Genomic DNA, 20,659 nt, shown 5'->3' with positions numbered 1-20,659 from the left:
GGCTTGTGATATGTGCACTTTTTTAAGATCTCTGATTAATTAGAACAAGGTCATTATGACAACAATGTGCACTGGCATTCAAGCAAAACCTACGTTATCACAAAGGCATGTTCATCGGAATGCATGTGAGACAACGTACAATTCTGAGTATATAAATTCGCGGCAAATTATTTGCGGTTTTTAGGAATTTGGAAACTTGAAATTGTTTTTTGTCAGAACATATTCAAATAAATGTGTTGTGTTGTCCTGTACATAAGATGTCTTATATATAGTTTGATCTATGCGGCGTCTGCCTGGATAGTGTAATCTACTACATTCTTTCCGGTTGCTCTGTTGTCCTTATCTCCCTGTGTAGGGGGTGATTGTAAATGAGAGTCTTTCTAGTCCCAATGCCTATATTTGCCTCTCCTTATATTACCTTCATTTAAAAAAAAAGATATTATTATCAATAAATGTCAGGAGACATTTTTTGAATTTGAATCAATATTTAGAAAAAACCCTTTAGAAAATAATAAAACGCTCCGAAAACTATTGAATTTTTGAAATTTTCTTTTTTTTTGGCGTTTTCGCAAATTTTCAGTAACAAATTCTTTAAAAAATCTATTTTTTTGCCAATTTTCAATACTTTGAAAATATTTTCACAGTTTTTTGAAGTGTTTTACTATGATATTTTTCACCATAGAAGGAGATTCAAACAACTGTTCAATTTTTATTTTTCTAAAGAGATTTTAACTAGAGGCATGTTTCAAAAAAATTATCGAAAAATTACATAAAAAGTTTAGTAATCCGATAGGTGAACTTGTTGAACTAAGTAAAATCGAATGAATAAGTTTTGAGTATTCCCTAAAAGTAATTTGAAACTTGACTTGGACACACACCTGAAAACGTTTTTGTTCCCGAATAGCGTCATCTCCGACTTGGAAAAAAATTGAGGTACCCTTTGGAAAGAAGCGAGAAACTTTTACTCTGAATGAATGAATCACAAAATCTAAAAAATCTAAAACCAAACGTATTTTTTTTATTTCAAAGCGTTCCAAAGAGGCAAAAAAGAGTAAAAAGTAGTTGCTACTAAAATAGCACAAGTGAGCAGAATAAAAATCGAAAATCGGTGTGTTCATTCAAAAAAAGAAAGAGATGGGAAAAAGACATCAATTGGTGAAAAAAAAAATCAAACAATCTGAAAAAATAAAACGGACGTGGAAACTTAAGGATTTGAAAATTACAGGCTTGTTGATAATATACCCCTTCCGGACTTAGATCCAAGAAAAATAAAACAAGGGATTCAAAGCATTCATAAAAGAAAAACATAGTTTCTGGAATTAAAATAAAATTTGGAATACTGGGTAACAAATTTGAATTTGTTTTTAAGGGGGTACTAGGAAGGCAAAGAATTTAACCCAGTATGTTTGACTGAAATAAAACACAACATCACAAAATTAGTATGCTGTACCTCATGTACAAGAATAGAAATCTAGTGTTAAAATAATTTTAGGCTTGTAAAAATGAGCAAAACGTTTAAAATAAAATAATTTTTTTTGGATAAGGTTTCAGTCAGTTTATCTGATGTAAAAACTCTTAAAAAATTATATTTTTCCTTTTTTTCTTTTTCAACAAAATGTTCCGAAATTTCTGAAACTTTAACAATTATATTATAAATCCAAAAAAAGTTAACATAGTAGAAAAAATATAAGTGATAATTGATCATGTTTTTTAAAATGTTATTATCAAATTTTTTAATCATTTGTTATTTATTTCTATTTTTAACCAGTTATGGATTTGAACCTTCAAATACGCCTAAAAACGTCTCAAAAGTCCATACTTTTTGAAAATTTGGCATTTAACAAAACTTTGACTCAAAATAAAAACTTTGCACTTTAATGGTAATTGAAAAATAATATTATTTAATTAAAGGAAAAAGTGCACGTTTTGAAAGAAGATATAATTTCATTCAAAAATTTATTCACTACATTTTTATTGATTGTTTACAGATATGAAAAGTTCTCGAAAAAATCAAAACATCATTTACATTTACTGAAATTGAATAAAAATCTTTCAAATTTCAGTTTTAATTTACTCAGAATTGCTTAACAATCAAAGTTTATGATTTAATAGATTTTTTAATAGATGCGTAATAATTTTCTATTTTATTATATGTATATGAAAACTAATTATTTTTTTGAAAAATTTGGTGCGATAATGTTTATTGAAATTTGGGAAAAGGAGGTATTTCCTAGAAAATAGATGATCAAATCGGAGATTTGTCGTGAAAAAACACGGTTAATATTAGAAGACTATTGATGAATAAGTCAGGTTTTTTGGAGAGCTGATAGTGGTGAGGGAGGAGGGGAACATGGACTTTTGCCCGATGCTCACATGACATTCCATAAATTACCAAATCAACTTGGATGTAAACGGCGGAATAAAAAAAAACTCTCTCTCCGATTACGTACATCTTTATCTAAACAGAGACAGAGACAACGCGGGCCAAGGGAAGATTTTTGTTTAATACCAACTACGGATTAAAAACATATGACACATGCACATGCTCATATTTAAACATGTATACTACTATCAGTTTAAATGGAAATTCAGAAATAAGAAAATCAATGATGTGCCTAATAAATGAGATATGTCGTCAGTAATCCGAAATAACTGACGCCAAAACAAGAAATGAAAAAAACGGGCATGAAAAATTCGGTTCTTCACTCCATGAGACAATAATGATTACACACATTTTTCCGTTTTTTTCTTTGCTGAAAAAAATACAAATGAAAAGATTAGACGAAAAAGGTATGGGGTGAGAAAAATGGCACATTCTGTTTTGACTTTTCTCACACACATTAGCATTTTAATTAGTGAGATATAAAAGGTCAACAAAGTACATTTCATATTGTCTCACAGGATATTCTCACTAGTTATAAATATTCTCAAATGAAGATTTTGTTTAAAAAAACCAATTATGAAAAGAATAAGGAATAATCTTTCATATATGAAAAGTAACTGAAATATCCAGCGTCAGTGATAGGATATTAGAGGATGTAATTTTGGGCATGGACACAGATTTGTGCAATCCTATTACGGAGATGTTCTAAGCGGTGGCAAGGAAAGTGATGTAAATAGTGATTAGCATGACGTTCACTGGCTTTTTCTCTCTTGCAGATATACTTTATTATTGAAAGTATCTTATCAATGGTTCAGCAGATTGGAAAAATTGCTTCCTTTCCGATAATTTATTTAGCGAGAGTGTAGTTCGCAGAATTGAGTTTGCCCTTTCTTTTAAATAAACTTTTGACTTTTGAAATAAAAATGTAATGACAAAAATTTGAAAAAAGAACAATAGCTAACTGTTACAAATAATCAAGGGTTTGCGGCAATCGAAAGTTTCCAGCATCGGGTGATGCACATTAAAAACTTGTTAATATTTAAAATAAAATAGGATTTTCGTTATTTTGACCAGACCATAATATTTCTGGTATTATATATTGGATTTTCAAGTTTCAAGCAAGAAAATGGTTTCATTTTACTCTCAAATAAAACCGTTTAAGAGTAGAAAAAACAAAAGTTCGTTCAACTTTTAATCGTCATTTTGTTTTGTTTTTGAACGTAAAATCTTTCTGAAATTTGCAAAGTAATTGTCTTGAAAGGGTTTCTATATTTGCAACAAGCCGATTCAAAAAAAAATTAATTTGATTTCATGAGGGTGACCGAGTTTTTGTGGTAATAGCCGCTCAATTTCGAACGTTTGAAAACATCATGTAAAAAACGAGAGCACTCAATAAAAATATATCACTGCAAAAGAAATAAATAAAAAGGTAAATATTTAATTTTCAAAACAACTTAAAACAAAAAGTATATTTAAACGTTATGCCATTTGTCGCGAACCGATACTTTCCCACGCCCTATCACGAACTGTTGCCAGGTTACACTGAGAAAATTAAAAAGTCAAGGCTATTCAAAGGGATTTCACCGATTTGCAAAAGCTAAATGATATCTGAGGTCACCATAGTTACCAGACGGAAAAGGATTGTCGCATATAAAGATAATTGAAGATATAAGAGCTGTGCTTTTTCCATTTTTCCATTTTCTCGCTTTTTATTTGATTTCTCATAGTCGTCTTTTCATAAATAATCCCCCTATTTTCCTAAAAACAAGTCAGGTAATCAGTATGCCACCTATCTTTTCAGTAAAAGAAATTGAATTAGGTATCAATGAACAGCACATTGGAAGAGACGAGGGAAAATCTTCGAGTTTCAGTGAACCGCCACGGCCAAGAGAGCGGGAAGCCATGAGTAATGTGAGAAAATCATTCTCTTGATTCGAAGATATGTATTTATTTCATTATCCGCACTGGGCCGCCGTCGCTGTTTCCTTCTTATTCCTACTCTACTCCGCGAAGCCCGACAAGTTTCAAAAACCAAATCGGAGGAGAGAAGAAAAATGATATGTGGGTTCTTTGGCTAATTTTTGCTGGGAAGTAAGTAAGGAAAATGACAAGAAGAGCAACACAGCCAAAACACATGTTTTATCGCGTAAAAAACCGCTCTAGAGGAGCTGGGAAACGTTTGGCGGGAAAACGAAGGCTGCATGGAAAAGTGCATGTGTGCTCCAGTTTTTGTGTCCGCGTCACTCTTCATCCAGAATCAACTCATAAAAAGTAGAAAAGTGGGTGCTTAAACCAGTATAGAAATTCAGTATGAACATAGAAACAGAAGGCGTCTGTTCATTCCGCTTTATTTTTATTTTTATGCCTTACTCTTCCAAAAATTTCTCGCTCACGCATACTTGATGTATTGCAGGATTAAAAAAACGCGAAAATGGCTAGACAACTCAGTTTTGGATGTCAACATCATGTCAGTTACCAGTTGAAAAGAAATGAATGTTGGCTGACACCGTTACCCAGGTTTGTTGTTATTTTCAAATGGACGTAGCTCATAAAGCTTACAAAGAAAGTATTTCATCTCACTTTTAGACCTTTGAATGAAATCTATGTGAGGAGAAATAGGACTTTTTAAATAGGTCACAATAAAAAATTTCACGACGGATGAGCACTTTGAATTTGAAAAAGGTCGATTTGAAAATTTTACAGTGCATTTTTTACAACTTCAGAGTCCCATAAAATTTCTATAAAAGTTTATTTTTCCAGATTTTTGTTGTGTCTGAAAGCAATCCGGAAATTTTAATTTTTCGAAATCATTTTTCAGTCAAAAAATAAAAATGAAATTTTTCTGCAATGTCATCAATGAAAAAGGGAGCTGAATGACTTTCCTTGTCAAAAAATAGAATAAAAAATAAAGTATATTAATAGAAAGCTGACAAGAAAGATTTTATAGTTGTCTAAATTGTTGTTGAATTTCAATTTTCGATAGAATCAGAATAGATTGAGAATTCTATGAATAGTTGCCAACGTGTGAATGTGAAACAACAATTGATGCAATCAAAGGAAGAGCTCATAAAAGCCCGGAAGAGCTAATTTATTTTCTATTTTCCTGCTCGTCTGCCTGCGGGTTTTCCAGATTTTTTGATTACATTGTAACCACAGTTTTTGATTTTTGAAAAAAATAGGAAAATATATGGAAAGTGTGAATTGAATGAAAGTATTTACTAGTCATCATATTTGAACATTTGAGTGGGAGCATACAAATAATCTAGTGACAAAATTTCAGCCTACAAAATCATAGAATTTTATACACTGAAAAATAACGGCAACACTCCGAAAAACATGATATCATCATTACCAAGCGTCATTTTAAGATGCAAAATTAAGATTTCCTTTTATCCAAATGTACACGGTACTTTACCCGGTCATTTTATTAGTTATTGGATTACAGGTCCTAATAGTAAGTGTCAAAAAGCAAACTGTAATAAGTAATATTTCTCATTATTTATTTCAATTTTGATAAGAACTGCGATTTGGCGAAAGGTTTAGAACGGCAAATAGTTTACAACATTTTTTACATATTGAGTATATAGTAGCCATTGGGGTTTTTTTCAGTCTAAGTAAACCAAATACAACAGATAACAACTAATAAAAGTTTTCCGACACTTTTAAAATTTGTTTTTCATTTATGCAGAAAATTAAAACGCGGCTTTTATGTTATGTTTCAGCATTAAGATATTTGCGCTTTCAGGGTAAATATATAGGATTTTTTTAATGGTATATGTTAGGAAACATTTTTTTTTTAATTTTCTGGCATTTTTCCGTTGAAAAATTTTTTAATAAATGTCAAACTATTGGTTTTTTGGTGAAGTTTCCACAAGTATTTTTTTGATACCAAGTGTTCAAAATATCACAAATATGGCAAAACGATATCGAACCAAATGACAAAGAAAAATCACAAAAAAATAAATAACTGTCTAGAAAAATCTGAAAAAGTCACACCTATGTCAACAATTACACAAAAATCTAGGTATAACTTAGCTGCTGATAATTTTTAAAACTGTTAAGAATTTTAAAAAAAGTATTCTCTGTGTATAAAGTGTTTTGTTAAGTAAGAAAAATAAGAGAGTTTTGTTTTTTTTCTTTAAAAAACCATTATCTGTATTTCGATTATTCATGACATGAACACAGTCAAAAGTTGCAACACAAGTGTAAAAAAACTTTGCATTATTGATTCATTTCCAAATCATCTATATAAGAAAATATGAGAAAAAATTGAAAATATTTATCGACGGGAATCTGAAATTTTTTCCCTCCCCAAAATTATATTTAGCAAACAAAAGAGCATTAAACTGTGGAGAAGAAAAGGTCATCAAGCCATGCTCCAACCGACGGTCTTTCATTCAGAATATTGTCAGAGTCTCCAACTCCTGTTCCAATACACAGAAATGGAGTGTCATTATTCAAGAAAAACTGGAGGTCCTGCAATTTTTTTCCTAATTTGTGTAGATTAGTCGGAGGTCATGCCCAATGTTTCACTCACCTTTACGGCAACAATGCTTGGTCGGTCGGCTTCTTTTATTTGGAGTAGTTTACTAACAAATTCAACAAGACTATCGGAGTATGTTCCCTGTTAAAAATTACGGCATGATTTTATTCAATAATTGTTTGAAAATGTTACCCTTTCTAGGTAGGGTGCTGGTGTTGTCACAATAGCAGACAAAAGTGTGAACTCCGAAAATCCAACTGGGTATGGATACCTGAAATTTAATGAATCTTGATCTAGCTAAAAAAAATAACAAAAATGGTTTTTTTACTGAAAAAAATGCAGATTACCTCAAAGTAGCAAGCTCAAAGATGGTGATTCCTAGCGACCAAATATCGCTTTTGATAGAATACCCTGGCGAGTTACTTACTCCTTTCTGAAATTTTTGTTTTACTTTAACAATAATCTTAGTTCAAATTTTACCACAAGGATTTCAGGAGCAGTGTATTGTTGACACCCTGTATCTGAAACAGCAATAGAATTTTCTAGAATCCCACATATTCCAAAATCGCAAATTTTGACTCTCCCATCATAGTCAATCAAAATATTGCCTGGTTTAATATCCCGATGAATGATTTGCTGGAAACATCTTATACTTTGGAATTTTAAATAATTAAAATATAGAAAAGTTTACCAATCTATCCTTTAAAAACCACATTGCGTGAATTACAGAACAAACGATACGTCCAATTACAAACTCTGGAATCGCTCCACCTTGCTTCAAAGCTTCAGTTTTGAGAACTGATGCACTGAGAGCCATTTCTTCCATGAAGATATGAATTTTCACGCACTGTAAAAATTTGGCCTATTTTACAATGCTTTAACCAAAATTTTTTAAATCATACATCTCTATATTTGTGAACGTAATATCCAAAGAAATGCACAATGAACGGACATGGAGCACACCCATTGATAACATTTACTTCTCGTAACTTTTTTGCCATCAGCTTATTTGTCGAGTCTTGATCTACGCCTTTTGGCAATCTTACAGCTACATCCTGACAATATACAAAACTAGAGTTTTGTAAATTTATAAAACGTTCCGCTCATTTTTTTTTGTTGAAAAAGTATAACTTTTTAGTTTCTGAAGTTCTTGTCTATTAAAACAAAAAAGGTGTGTTTTTTAGTCACAAAATGCAAATCCATCAAACATGATTGTGAAACTTAGGTTTTCTGAGGTTTAGGTTTTCAGATAGGTAAGTAGACATGCAAACTAAAAAAGACAACTGGAACAAAAAATGCAATAAAACATTAAACAAGCGAATGAACGTTTTCAAAACATATTCAGCTATAATGAAAGGCAAAATGCAAACAAACTTTTCTTGCAATAAGTTTTCCGTTGTAAATAAGACGATACACTGCTGATTGTCCTTCACCATTTCCGATTCTTTCTCCACCATAAAGCAGATTTTCCGGAACGCTTAGAATTCTACCGGACACACAGATATAACCAAGTGCACCGTTTTTCAACACTTCGGGAATTGTTTCTCTAAGAGGTGGCAAATCTAGTTTTGGTCTTGGCATTCGACGTCCGGGAGGTTGACTCATTTTTACTAAACAATGAAAATAAAACGTTCTAAGTCGACATGCACAAAAAATTTTTAATGATAATATTTGTGATCACAAATGTTTACAGTAACGATATTACTGATTAAAAAAATAGTCTGTTGACAATGTGAAAAAATGCTAAATGTGAGTAATGGAAAGACAAACAATATTTTATAATCGATGAGGAGTACCAAAAACCAAGCTCATTGGTATTGCGTATCATTAAGTATCGAGTCAAAATACACCTACATGTTGCTCATTTTTTGAAGGTTTATGGATTCCAAATAAGAATTAGCTGCAAAATTAGCTAGCGAACAGTTTAAAAAGTGGAAGTATTAAATAATTGCTCCTTTCAAAAAACGAAAACGTGATTTTAATACATATCAAGTAAGCAATTTTTCTATGAAACTGGTTGGTCTGTAACTATAAAAAATCTTTAAAATCACCAGAACCTGCATTTTCGTTTTCAAATGTAGCCCTGTAGCAGAGGGCACCCGTTTTTGGGGTCAAAGATGCACCCCGACCTGCTTCTACCAGTCTGGCTTTATCAAGTTTATCAAAGCTGCAGCATGAAAAGTTATTCAAAAAAACCAATAACTGATAAATCTAAAATATTTAAAATAATTATATTTTAATGCAATGAAAAAGCAAGACAAAACCAATGACAAAATATCAAACGATCCGCAAAAAATTATTTTTAAAATAAAATAATTTAATGTGTGTTCAAATGGTTAATTCTTAAAATCAAATTCACCACACACAATTTCATATCATTTAACCGGAATCGTGTCTCTAGGAAAGAAGAAATCATCCAACCACGCTCCAACAGACGGTCTTGCATTCAGTACATTGTCGGAATCACCAACTCCTGTTCCGATACACGAAAATGGAATGTCATTTTTCACGAAAAATTTGAGCTCCTGTAAAAATGTCGTTGTTTTGTCAACATTGTGCCTAATATCTGGCTTACCTGCACAGCAACAATACTTGGCCGATCATCTTTATTCTTTTGAAGTAGTCGCTCAACAAACTCAACAAGACTATCGGAGTAAATTCCCTATTAAAAAGTGATTTCAATGTTTTTGGTTCAAAAAAAGTTACCCTTTCGAGAGAAGGTGCTGGTGACGTCATAATCGTAGAGGAGAGAGTAAACTCGGAGATTCCAACTGGATATGGGTATCTGAAATTTTATTAAAGGTGGTGCATAACAAGGGTCATTGCTAAATTAGACAAAAAAATAGGCCCAAAAAAACCAAATTTAAAACTTTCTCAAACTATTTTCTAGAGACGTAGAGTTTCGAAAAAAGCTAATTTTCAGCAAAAATCTGAAATGCCCAGCATGCTCAAGTCACAGCTACCTGGGTGCCTAAAAACAATTTATAATTCGAATGACTGGAAAAACACACAAAAATTAATTTCCTTCGACAAACAGAATACAAAAACTTTTTAAATGCTTACGTCAATGTAGCAAGCTCAAAAATGGTGATTCCCAGTGACCATATATCACTTTTGATCGAATATCCTGGTGAGTGAACCATTGCTAGCTGAAATCTTGGTTTCACGTTAAATTTTTTGTTTGTTTTAGTTATACTTCATTGATTTCTGGAGCAGTATATTGCTGACATCCCGTAGCTGAAACGGCAATGGAGTCTTGAAGAATTCCACTTATGCCAAAGTCACAAATTTTGACTCTCCCATCATAGTCAATCAAAATATTCCCTGGTTTAATATCCCGATGAATGATTTGCTGAAAATTAAATTTTTTAAAGCAATTTTTTGAATAAAAATAACCATTTTCTCCTTCAAAAACCACATTGCGTGAATTACAGAGCAAGCGATACGTCCTATTACAAACTCGGGAACTATTCCGCCTCGTTTCAGTACTTCTTTTTTGAGAACGGATGCACTGAGCGCCATTTCCTCCATGAAGATATGAATTTTCACGCACTGTAATGTGTGTAATTTTCGCGTATACCGTTTTTTTAGTGTTCTGAAAACATACGTCTTTATACTTGTGAACGTAATATCCAAAGAAATGCACAATGAACGGACATGGAGCACATCCATTGATTACATTCACTTCTCTAAGTCGTTTTGCCATTAATTTATTTGTTGAATCTTCATCTCCGCCTTGAGGTAATCTTACCGCTACATCCTAAAAAATATAAAAGTCACTAGGTGACGTATTTTGAATAGTAATTTCATTAATCCAAAATGCAGTGGATATATCATCGTTTTTCTATTAGGATGGAACTAATTCAACTCCTTATTAACCACAACTTTTAATTTAAAAATCTTTGTAAACTAACTTTTCTTGCAATAACCATTCCATTGTATATTAAGCGGTACACTGCTGATTGTCCTTCACCACTTCCAATTCTTACTCCACCATGAAGCATATCTTCCGGAACGTTCAGATTCCTACCAGACAGACAGATATAACCAAGAGCACCGTTTTTCAACACCTCGGGAATTGTTTCTCTGAGCGCTGGCAAATCCAGTTTTGGTCTCGGAACTCGACGTCCGAACGTCGGCATTTTTCCTGAAAAAACATTTTGTAAGGCAACCGACACAAGGAGAAAACAAAATTAAACTCTCATAACATTTTGTGATTCCAAATTATTACAGAACATATTTCTGCTAGTCATTTGAGGAGAAAATGTTACTGATAAGAAACTGGGTGTCACCAGTTGACAATATGAATGGGGTGCAAACAAAGAGTAATCGATAAACAACGAATTTTTTGATAGACGATGTAGGAGTTCCAAAAACAACACCAAAAACGGCTCTTTTTTTGCAGAGATCTTGTATGTGCCACGGGTATGCGTTTGAATTTTTTTGGGCATCGCGATGACCTCCGTTTTTTTTTAAGTGTCCCATGGATTATTGCTTGTACCTCGCCGCTAGATAGATGAATACTTGTGCTCTTTCTTTAATCTCTCTAAAAAGGGATTACCGTTTCTCGATACAAGCTCATTGATTGAGTATAGTTCGAAAATTGCTAATTGTCGTCATTTTGAGGTGGTTTATAATAAATAAAAATTTGAATATCATCGCTACAGTAATAACGATTTTTTCTCGTTCTGTCTCACTTCCAGGAGAGCTGACATCGGAGAGATTGTATCAGTTCCGGAGCTGACAAGAAGCCGTTTCCAGAGCAGGAATGGAAATGAATGCCAAAGGTGATTCCTTCAAACCTCATTTGCCAGACTACAAGGTATTTTCATAAGCTGCACTCTAAGATGCTCTGAAGCTCTTCCAGAAAACGCGTACTGAACTCATCTCTGCCAAAATGGAAAATCAGAAGTTAACATTTCAAAAGGAAATGTAGTTCAGTTTTTATGTGAAATCAGTTCCGCAATAATTCAATTTTTAAAAATTCAATTTTCAATTTATCTGAAGCTTTATTTTAAATAAAATTTGAACAAGTTAAAACAATGACTAGAAATATATAAATTATAAAACTATGGCATGTGCTGATTTTGGAAGTGGAGTGGTGAGCCAGAAAAGTTCTGAAAAAAATTGGCATTTTTCAAAGTTTTCTAGATTTTAATTTATCATCACGTTCTCACCACGTTTTATTCACAACTTTTACTGCAAGTTGAGCGATTTCAAGTCTCGAGCAAGACGTAGACGCAAATGTTGGAAGTTCGGAAGGATTCTCTGGGTGCGGAAAGTTGTTTGAAAAATGCTCGACGATTTTGTTGACTAGCTCAGCGTCGGCGGGCTCCGCAGTTTTGCAACATCAGCTTGAAGAAAATGGTGTAGATTTCGAGCATTTGATCCAGATCTGAAAAACAAGAAATTGGAGGATTCGGGCGATTGAAAATAAAAAATCAGAAATTTGACTAAGACTATGTTTCCACTGACGATGGCATGCAATCTTCAAGCAGGTCCCTCTTCCCAATCAACGTTGTAATTTTCTCCAAGTTTTTGATGCAGTCAATTTTCAGCTGTTGCCTTGCAATTCTCTCCCCTATGCAAATCCACGATGACCAGGTTCTTTCCTGGGTAGGTAGAAGGTCTTTGTGCTTCTCCTGGGCTATGACAAAATCGTGCTGGTGCTGCCAAGATATGTAGTTCATGGCTTCTTGATACTTGTCCATGAAGTTTACGTGGATCTCAAATTAAGATCTCACATCCACCTCTATGTCTGGAGATTTTTTGCAGGATTGTCTCCATAACTGTCACCGATTTCTTTACAAACTGATCCACATTTTCAGGCATAACTTCTTGAACCAATTGCTCCAAATTGTCCTTGATCGCACTTGTTTCGACAAGAAATCCTTCGAACGCTGCCTTTTCGTCGCGATTCCGTTGTTCGTAATTTGCATTATATTGATGTTTCTTTCTCCATTTTTCTTCAGCAGAAATTGGGATTCTGTTGTTCTTACGACTGCATCTTCAATGCAAAAAGTTTTTGCGGTCGAAAATGGTGATATCAAAGTTTTGAGTGGATTCCTTCAAGTTCGAGTGGCTTCCTTCAAAGGGTAAATGTCTGGAAAGTTTTAAAGTTGGAAATTGTGATAAGTAGGTGCTGGTTACCATAATACTGTAGTTTGGAGCAGCAGGCATTGTGCTCTTGATAGCAAGTTATAATTACTGTAAGAAAAATAAGTGAGAAAACTTTCTAGATTGAAAATTTTCAAGATTTGATCAAAATAGAAGTAAGAAAAAATTTAAAAAACTAGCAAGAAAAACTATTCAGAAATGTTGTTGCAAATCCGCCCCACGGACAACCGGAAGGCGTACAGTTAGCGTCTTTTTTTGGCGGTGGCGGCAAAATAGAAGGTGTTATTGTGTTTATGTATTTCTCGTCTAGCACCCTCTTACTTTTACACACTCTCTCACTCTCTTTCTCTTGGTGCCACTTTATCATATCCGGCTCTTGTGGCAAACTTACTTTTGATTTTTTTTTTCTTTTAAAATCCAATTATACCGTAGTTTACCGTACTCTCGATTTTCAGAAACTTCGCACAGTATGGCTTCATCACCAAGTTCTTCCTCCAGCCAACTCCGTAAGTTATCTCATAACAATTATTTTGAAAAGCTCTAAATTTCCAATTTTCAGATTAGGTGAGCAAAGTATCGAAGGCAGATTAGCGATGCAAAAAGTGTACCACACTCGAAAGTCACTTACAAATCGATAAAATTTAAGCAAAAATATATCAAAATTTTAGAGAAATTGCACCACGAACGTCGTCGGAAAGCGGAAAGTGAGGAGCAGCAGAAACAGAACAGAAACAAGAACAGAAAATTAAAAAAAAAACGGATTATCAGTAAGTTGTCCTAAATGAAATTTTAATTTAAACTTCAAATTTCAGAAATATCCCGGAGCCCAGTTGCAAGCCCAGTTGACAAGCTTGCAGCCTCCTCAAAAATTGAACCAGATTCTAGGAGCTTCCCCGATGATCGAAGGATTTTGTGGACAAGAATCGGTAGGTTATTGCTTTCTTAGAAAACTTTAAATGGTCCTTATTTTGCAAAATGATATGCGTTAAACTACCAATGCTTCGCAAAATAGAACAGCCATTAAAACAATTTACATTTTTTTGAGAACTTTTATTACGATATTCGTCCATTTGGACAGATTTTTAGTTTGTTCGTTTAAAAAACCCAGTATTTCTTTTTAAATCATACCTAGAATTTCTTCAAAAAGTGAACTGGAAGCAACCGAGAAACAAATATTATGCAGAGAAGAGCACCAGTGATGATATCAGACTCGTTTCAATTTTAAAAGAATGAGAATTTCTGAGAGAACACGAAAGTGATAATTTGCTTAAAAGTCTTCAATAATTAGTTGACACAAGGCGTGTTTGGGATCGACTTCAATTCATCTTCGGTTTTTGAAAGTCGAATCACGTCGACGAACCAATCCGCAACTTGATTGCATTTTCCATTGATCTGAAATTACAGTCAGTTTTTGTACTGAAAAATTTGCAAAAAAAAACACTTACAGCTTTGAACTTGTAAGCACTTCCACTGGCAGGGTCGTAATCAAGGTAGAAATCATGCTTCTGTAGAAAAACCTTTGTTTTAAAAATTTCTCCAACCTATTATTTTACCATTAATTGCCTATATTCAGGTCTTTCTCGAACATCCTTTCGCAAGCATAGGTCCAAGAATTCAATGAATAGAGGTGAAAAACTTCGCTTTGTCTGAAACATAGCGTATTGAAAACGTAACGGAAATTCCGAAACCTCTTCTCTCAGACTTGGTGATGGCAAATTCAGGTTTGCAATAATGGTGAGAGTTGTGAATTCCATGTCATTTAGTGGAAATGGGTAGAGTCCAGTGACAAGTTGGTAAACAGTGATTCCCAATGACCAGACATCGCTTCGAACGTCGTATTTGGAATTCGTCTGCAATTTTTTCAAACTTCATTATTTACTTTTAGACCTATTAACAGGAGTGCCCCGCGGCTCACTGTTGCGATCGGGACGTGACCCACATTTCGGGTCAAGATTATGTTTCAAAAAAAAAAGTTCAAAATTTTTTTTTTGACATGTCAAGCATGATCAAGCCGAAACTAGTAGCAGGGAACCGGGGCAAGTTGCGGGAAAAATCGGGCGCGTGGAGGGCGTCACCGCCACCGGCACATTTTTGTTCACAGATCAACATTCAATTTCATACCTCGATAGTTAATCTTTCAGGAGCCATATATGGCGGACATCCTGCACTTTTGGAATGAGCCATCGAATCAGTCATAAATCCACTTATCCCAAAATCACACAGCTTTACATTGCCGCTGTCATCAAAAAGGATATTCGAGGGTTTTATATCGCGATGTATAATCGACTGAAAATCCGGAATTAGTTGTTTAGTTTGTGCACAGCAGTTTCTCTTTAATCTCTTACATGTTTTTCCTTGAGATAATCCAGTGCACTAATCGCCGAGTAGACGATGTGACCGGCCACAAACTCGGGGAAAAAATCCAATTTTGAATGATAAATGCGACGCAGCAGCTTCTCACAACACGCTGACATGATTTGCATACAAATTTTTACAGACGACTGGAAATGGAGGAATTGGATATGTTAATAAGAATGTCACACTTACATCAAACATGAAATATCCGTAACTGGTGACAATGAACGGAGAATTGCACATTGACATAATTCGGACGTCACGAAGAATTCGTTTCAAATTTTCCTTATTGTCATTTTTGTACATAGTCTGAAGAAGACAAAGCTGAGGGAACCGTTATGATTCTGTGTCAACGTATTCTCTAGAGTCGCATTTATCAAACTACTGTTCTCACATTGAAAGAGGTTCAGAATTTTTACTGAAATTTGTTTTCCACCAATTTTAGAGGTCTCTCCTCCTCTCTAACGCATTTGCTTTGCATTGACAATTGAATCAAGAAAAACGAAAACAATGGAATTTCTAATGGTCTTTAGCACCACTACAATTTTTCGCCCCCGCATGATAACCCGTGAAGGACCCCTTCTCTTTTGAATTGCGTATGCAACGATTCTGTCAATCTTTTTTCAAGAGTTCATACTGGAGCCATGCAAGATTTATTCTATTCAAAGTGGTCCGGATGTGTATCTCAACCATACATCACTGCCTCCGTGTGAGGGGTAATGCTCACCTTCACAGCCATCAATTTTGAGCGAACCGTCGCAGATTCGACTACACCACAAGAGCCGCTTCCGAGCAGGCTGATGATGTGAATCTCGTTTGGGTCGACAACTTGCTTTTCTCCTGATAGGAAAAAGATTTTAAAAATTAAAGCTTTGATGTATGTCTTACCATCAATTTCTAATGTTCCCGATTTCTTGTACCCTTCTAGAAACTCGTATTCCAACGCATCTTTCTCAGTATCTCTTCTGGATGGCGATGGTTTCATGGAAAGCGGAGTAACTGAAATTGTATGTATGTAATAACTAAAGGTCGTTCTCCAGGCACACATTTTCTTTCCATGGGGCTTGTTAAATACCCAATGTTATTCGGCCGTTGGTGTTGAGGACTTGAAGATGTGGAAGAGCATTCTGTAAAACAAAATTTGAGGGAATTAAGAATGACAACACATACGTGTTTTTTGGAATTGAGCCGATGATCTCATCACAAAGAATAATTAGATGGAATTTTAAGAATAATGATGCCATTTGAAGGCTAGACACCAATATTTCAAGACAAACCTTTATGTTTTTGATCTACCGAAGTTGATCGGCGATCTCTCGGCCGTAGCCGAACCTCAGTCAATCCCAACTTCAAGAATTTCCATTTTCTCACCCTCGTCTCCAGATCTAAAATCAATTATTACAGACTCAACACGGAGGAAATGAGATTGTGTGTTTGGCGCTGATTGACACTTTGGTTATTTTTAGTAGTTTTTGTGGTACCTATTGCCCGAGAAGCCAAGTACTTTTCTTATCAAGAGGTATAAGTTCGTTGGCTACCTTGTTTCACTAAAATTTAGGTTACAGGTTGAAAATTAATTGCATCAGCATCATCTGGGTATCAGTCAATGAGCGGTTACCGAATTTGCCAATCGCTGAAATTTTCAGCAACCGGCAACCGTCGGCTGCCGAGGCCTTGGCGTTGTTCAAACATATATTTCTGTTAAACTCATATTTCAGAGTGTTTTTCGAGGAAAAAATATAATTGTTTTATTTACAGTGACGATATTCGCAATATTTAGGGTCTTTGAATGCGTATTTACAAAACAATTGAAATTAATATCGAAAGTTGCCGAAGTTGGCGAACGATAAAACTTTCGGCAGCCGACAACCGATGATTTCCGAACCTAAGGCTACTTTCTGGCAATCAGCAACTTGGTTGACCTGTTTTGCAGTTCATTAAATTTTCATCAAAGATTCTAAACGGAATATACATAATCTACGAATATTTTGCTACGTACTCAGCCGACAATAAACAAATATATGAAAAATTATATGTTTACCTCGTAATCTTTGCTGAAAACAGACATTCTCCATTTAAAACCAAGGTAGAGTTGACAACAAAATAAAAGAATGAAAGAATGACCCGTTGGCCGTCGTCGCTCGTTCCGAAATTTTAATAAGAAGACGTATGTGAGGTTCCTCGCGGCAGCGACAGCAGCAGCAGCACCACTAGCCCAATGTAGTAGACGAAATGGCAAGACACACACAGCTATCGATTCTGAATGCACAATGCTAGTCGAAGAAGCGCAGGGGCTCCCGGTCTGGCCCCTCTTCGCTCTCATCACCCACATCGTGGAGGAGGAGCCGTGAAGAAGGAGAAGGGGGAAGGCTATAAATGCACACACATACTAGTGAAAATATGCGGGAAGAACTGCTCCTTTCTTCGGCTCTTTCTCTCTTCTCGCGCATGTCTCATTTCCAATTGGTCCCCCCATCATCCTCTATTTCGACGCGTTTGGGATGCGTGAATCTTTGCAGCTTCAATGGGTGGTCCTATAAGAGAGAAAGGCTAAACGCTAATGGGCGATTTGAATGGGGGCAAGTTTGGAGGAGGTCTTTTTGTTGCTCATCTTCTTTGTGCCGGCAAATAGAAGTTACACGATGACACACAGACATGCGCCTCTGCACAAATCTCATCAGCGAGAAAATTGGGTGAAGCATGTTCTGTTGAAGACGATTCGAGGTTCCAAATAGAAACGATTCACCTGGTTAAAAATAATACTCCGAACAAATGTTTGAGTCACAGTTGCTTGTTTTAAAACTTGTAGACATTTTTGGCCACGTTTCAGAATTACGATTGTTTGACTATGAAAACAAAATTCAATTAAAAAAAATAGATTTACCACAATTTGGACAGGTTAACCCTTTTGGTGGGGGATATTTCAGATTTAAAATTATTTACATTTCAAGCAACCTTTTGAACTTTTGGTCAAGTCTCGTGTTCTTAGTTCCTTTTGCAAGATCTCACGTTTCAATACCACATTTCTTCTGATTCAGTTACTTTCACATTTTCCGGTCTGTCTGGGAGCAAACACAAAGTTCCGAAAAAGTCTTGCTCACTCATGCACATTTCAACAGCAAAAAAAGTTCGTTTATTGCGTTACGGGGTAATACATGTACGTGGCTTAGTTAATTTTGATTAATCCTTTCTCGTCTTCAGCTGAATAGAGCCCGAACTTTTTGAATTTTGCCTCGGTCATCTTTTTCAAATCGGCGTAGGTAATATGGTAACCCATGAGTCTGTCGAGATAGTTGAACCACGGTTGGAAACATGTCAGTGGTCTCAGATGGTGCATGTCATGAGCCGGAGCACCCGAGTAGAACCAGAAAATGCGATGAAGAGCAAATGGGAAGTCGTATCCAATGTGAACCTGAATTCAACTTTGTCAACTTTAAAGGTCAAATTTTAATACCTCATAAGAGACGCTCTGGGCGATAAAGAACCAAATCCAGTAGGTCAAGCAGTGAGTTGGGAAGATCCATGGGATAGTGGTGATGAATGTTCCAACAAAGAACAGCTGAAAAAACTTACTATTTTAGTTATAAATCTCAATTTTCAAAAACCTCAAATGGGTGAAGATGTTGTGCAGATGCTGCGAATGGGGATGAGTACATATGATGAACAGAGTGACACCAGCGGTAGAGCCATTTTACCTGCAAAATGTTGAGTGATATTACCATGATTTGTGTATAGGACAATTATGACTATCAGTGATTCATTCCACTGATAATATAATTTTTGAATCGCTGAAAAATATGTAATAGCTTTATGAAATTCAAACTGAAACGTGCTTAACGTTGGTAAAAAATTATTTCGAATCTTAATTTCAAGTGAGAGAAAAGCTGCTAATGAAGAAATCAACATTGATGTAAATTATGACGTCATAGCATAAACTAAAATGCATTATGTGACGTCAAAATATACATTTTAATAAACCTCTTTGCATACATGGATAACCAAATAATAGGAATCGTAAAAATAAACACTGAAACGTTTGCAACAATCAAAAAGTTCCTATCAGGACGTTTCGACAAAATGACAGGTTCCGCAATATGAATTAGTACTCGGAATGTGCAACGTTTTGGAAACTTTTGCCTAAACGAATGTAAACCTGGTGGAAAATTGGCGAGCTTTGCACAACAAAAAATTATTTGTAGCTGGTGAGTTCCCGATTATATACATTCAGAGAAGGTTTTGAATTATATTGTGAAACATGGTCTAATTAGTTTCAATGTAACTCGATTTACAAGTTATTAAAAACCGTGTTTTATGACTACTCCAATCATACTTCACACATGCAACCGTTGTTTGTTATCAATTACCTTGTGATTGATATAATGGAACCAGAAATATGTGAAATCAAAGGCCAGGAAAAATATAGCCAGCTGTGAAAGCATTTCAAAAACTGTTGGTGCCAGGATAGGAAGCTCTGTATCAGGTACCCAAATTAACTGGACAAGTGCCATCGGGTAAATCCACAGGAGCTGATTCCATCCTTGAAGCTTCAGTGACTTCTTTATCAAATCCCAGGTCACTTTTCGATCTTTTTGGATTTTTGCATCTTTGAAAAATGGAACGTTGCACAGAAACACGTCAATAACTGAAACATTTTGTAGTTTAATTCAATGTTATCAACCCGTGGTACGTGCTTACATGTGAAAACGGCTACCCAAGTGTAATCGATTGAGAGCGCATAGAACGGCGGGAAAAGCGGCGAGCTTAAAATGTGTTCATTTCCATTCTGGAATCGAATCATGATTTACAAAAAAAGGTTAGGTGAAACTAACTTTGATCCAATCCCATGCCGGTTGAAGAAATCGTGTATTCTTCTCGTATTCCAACTGATCAACTGTTAAATTTTGAACAGGGTATAGGTCTAACATCTAAAAATACCACACAATTGTAGCTCAAAATTCAACAGAATACAAAAAGAAACAAATAAATTGAAAAATAAATATGGTCTGAGAAAATGAAACTATGCGTCTGGTTATCATAAAAATGGTTAATGATAAGAGAGCAAGTAGAAGCCAATTGAGAGACGTATGATGATGGAAAAGTACTGAAAGCAAAGTATTTAAATTTCAACAAAAATAACTACTAGACTACAATTATAATTACCATTCATGGACATAAGACATACAATTTTGAAAAAAGCTCGTTAAAATTATTTATTTCCTAAAATACATGAAAACAGTATAAATTTATAAACACCCATAAAAATAAGTATGTATGTCATTTTCTTTGAAAGGTGTTAGATTTGTATAACCTTCAAAAGATTG

The 20,659-nt window shown here is 34.8% G+C and overlaps 5 protein-coding genes, 1 non-coding gene and 1 pseudogene across 8 annotated transcripts; 1 reads left to right on the top strand and 6 right to left on the bottom strand.

Moving 5' to 3' along the window:
* Window positions 1–4,552: 4,552 nt before the first annotated feature.
* C03F11.5 lies at window positions 4,553–4,764 on the bottom strand. Its single transcript, NR_071028.1, has one exon. It is a non-coding gene; the product is annotated as an Unclassified non-coding RNA C03F11.5 (non-coding RNA).
* Window positions 4,765–6,649: 1,885 nt separating this feature from the next.
* Window positions 6,650–8,471, bottom strand: sek-5 (mitogen-activated protein kinase kinase; the record flags this gene model as incomplete). Its single annotated transcript, NM_076515.4, has 8 exons — window positions 6,650–6,859; window positions 6,921–7,007; window positions 7,059–7,137; window positions 7,214–7,299; window positions 7,347–7,502; window positions 7,558–7,713; window positions 7,769–7,921; window positions 8,241–8,471. The coding sequence occupies 8 exons, from the start codon at window positions 8,469–8,471 to the stop codon at window positions 6,725–6,727; spliced, it is 1,083 nt and encodes a 360-aa protein (NP_508916.3). The 3' UTR covers window positions 6,650–6,724.
* Window positions 8,472–9,035: 564 nt separating this feature from the next.
* Window positions 9,036–11,019, bottom strand: sek-4 (mitogen-activated protein kinase kinase). The gene is made up of 8 exons (NM_076514.8): window positions 10,781–11,019; window positions 10,474–10,626; window positions 10,263–10,418; window positions 10,063–10,218; window positions 9,930–10,015; window positions 9,573–9,651; window positions 9,442–9,528; window positions 9,036–9,391 (listed from the first exon to the last, which is right to left on the bottom strand). The coding sequence occupies exons 1-8, from the start codon at window positions 11,006–11,008 to the stop codon at window positions 9,242–9,244; spliced, it is 1,095 nt and encodes a 364-aa protein (NP_508915.3). The 5' UTR covers window positions 11,009–11,019; the 3' UTR covers window positions 9,036–9,241.
* Window positions 11,020–11,880: 861 nt separating this feature from the next.
* F35C8.9 lies at window positions 11,881–13,046 on the bottom strand (annotated as a pseudogene). Its single transcript has 4 exons — window positions 13,017–13,046; window positions 12,342–12,969; window positions 12,044–12,261; window positions 11,881–11,983 (listed from the first exon to the last, which is right to left on the bottom strand). Coding segments are annotated over exons 1-4 (979 nt in total).
* On the bottom strand, window positions 11,904–17,610 carry jkk-1 (Dual specificity mitogen-activated protein kinase kinase jkk-1). Its single transcript, NM_001383579.1, has 14 exons — window positions 17,380–17,610; window positions 16,616–16,723; window positions 16,385–16,465; window positions 16,227–16,337; window positions 16,066–16,178; window positions 15,531–15,647; window positions 15,329–15,484; window positions 15,105–15,269; window positions 14,672–14,833; window positions 14,537–14,629; window positions 14,429–14,488; window positions 13,017–14,375; window positions 12,044–12,969; window positions 11,904–11,983 (listed from the first exon to the last, which is right to left on the bottom strand). The coding sequence occupies exons 1-12, from the start codon at window positions 17,411–17,413 to the stop codon at window positions 14,268–14,270; spliced, it is 1,308 nt and encodes a 435-aa protein (NP_001370369.1). The 5' UTR covers window positions 17,414–17,610; the 3' UTR covers window positions 11,904–11,983; window positions 12,044–12,969; window positions 13,017–14,267.
* F35C8.8 (uncharacterized protein) lies at window positions 13,439–16,762 on the top strand (the record flags this gene model as incomplete). Of its 2 annotated transcripts, NR_146642.1 has the most annotated exons (5): window positions 13,439–13,489; window positions 13,543–13,602; window positions 13,652–13,750; window positions 13,796–13,909; window positions 16,743–16,762. NR_146642.1 is itself a non-coding variant. In NM_001350349.1 (4 exons), the coding sequence occupies 4 exons, from the start codon at window positions 13,453–13,455 to the stop codon at window positions 16,760–16,762; spliced, it is 270 nt and encodes an 89-aa protein (NP_001337272.1). The 2 variants fall into 2 exon arrangements, 1 of the variants encoding a protein (NP_001337272.1); NM_001350349.1 differs by lacking the exon at window positions 13,543–13,602 and having other exon boundaries at window positions 13,453–13,489.
* An 848-nt stretch (window positions 17,611–18,458) lies between the features above and the next one.
* On the bottom strand, window positions 18,459–20,265 carry F35C8.5 (Cholesterol 25-hydroxylase-like protein). Its single transcript, NM_076511.4, has 6 exons — window positions 20,168–20,265; window positions 20,034–20,121; window positions 19,703–19,980; window positions 18,944–19,033; window positions 18,793–18,897; window positions 18,459–18,750 (listed from the first exon to the last, which is right to left on the bottom strand). Exons 1-6 carry the CDS (start codon window positions 20,261–20,263, stop codon window positions 18,505–18,507), a joined length of 903 nt encoding a protein of 300 aa, NP_508912.1. The 5' UTR covers window positions 20,264–20,265; the 3' UTR covers window positions 18,459–18,504.
* Between the last annotated feature and the right edge of the window lie 394 nt (window positions 20,266–20,659).

This window comes from Caenorhabditis elegans, chromosome X (genome assembly GCF_000002985.6).
Source record: "Caenorhabditis elegans chromosome X".
Classification (NCBI taxonomy): Eukaryota; Metazoa; Nematoda; class Chromadorea; order Rhabditida; family Rhabditidae; genus Caenorhabditis; species Caenorhabditis elegans.
Note: the sequence above shows the minus strand (reverse complement) of the source record. Positions and strands in the feature narration are given on the sequence as shown.

What these genes read in the sequence shown, in the direction of transcription:
- jkk-1 (NM_001383579.1), bottom strand. Translation starts at nt 17,413, where the DNA reads ATGGAGAATGTCTGTTTTCAGCAAAGATTACGAG. An exon ending in AAGCCCCATGGAAAGAAAAT is followed by an intron (nt 16,338 to 16,384) that starts GTGTGCCTGGAG and finishes ATACAATTTCAG; the next exon opens with TTACTCCGCTTTCCATGAAA. An exon ending in CACCAAGTCTGAGAGAAGAG is followed by an intron (nt 14,630 to 14,671) that starts GTTTCGGAATTT and finishes GCTATGTTTCAG; the next exon opens with ACAAAGCGAAGTTTTTCACC.
- sek-4 (NM_076514.8), bottom strand. Translation starts at nt 11,008, where the DNA reads ATGCCGACGTTCGGACGTCGAGTTCCGAGACCAAAACTGGATTTGCCA. An exon ending in TTTGAGCTTGCTACATTGAC is followed by an intron (nt 9,652 to 9,929) that starts GTAAGCATTTAA and finishes ATAAAATTTCAG; the next exon opens with ATACCCATATCCAGTTGGAA. An exon ending in CAAGTATTGTTGCTGTGCAG is followed by an intron (nt 9,392 to 9,441) that starts GTAAGCCAGATA and finishes ACATTTTTACAG; the next exon opens with GAGCTCAAATTTTTCGTGAA.
- F35C8.5 (NM_076511.4), bottom strand. Translation starts at nt 20,263, where the DNA reads ATGTTAGACCTATACCCTGTTCAAAATTTAACAGTTGATCAGTTGGAA. An exon ending in TCCATTATATCAATCACAAG is followed by an intron (nt 19,034 to 19,702) that starts GTAATTGATAAC and finishes AACATTTTGCAG; the next exon opens with GTAAAATGGCTCTACCGCTG. An exon ending in AACATCTTCACCCATTTGAG is followed by an intron (nt 18,898 to 18,943) that starts GTTTTTGAAAAT and finishes AAGTTTTTTCAG; the next exon opens with CTGTTCTTTGTTGGAACATT.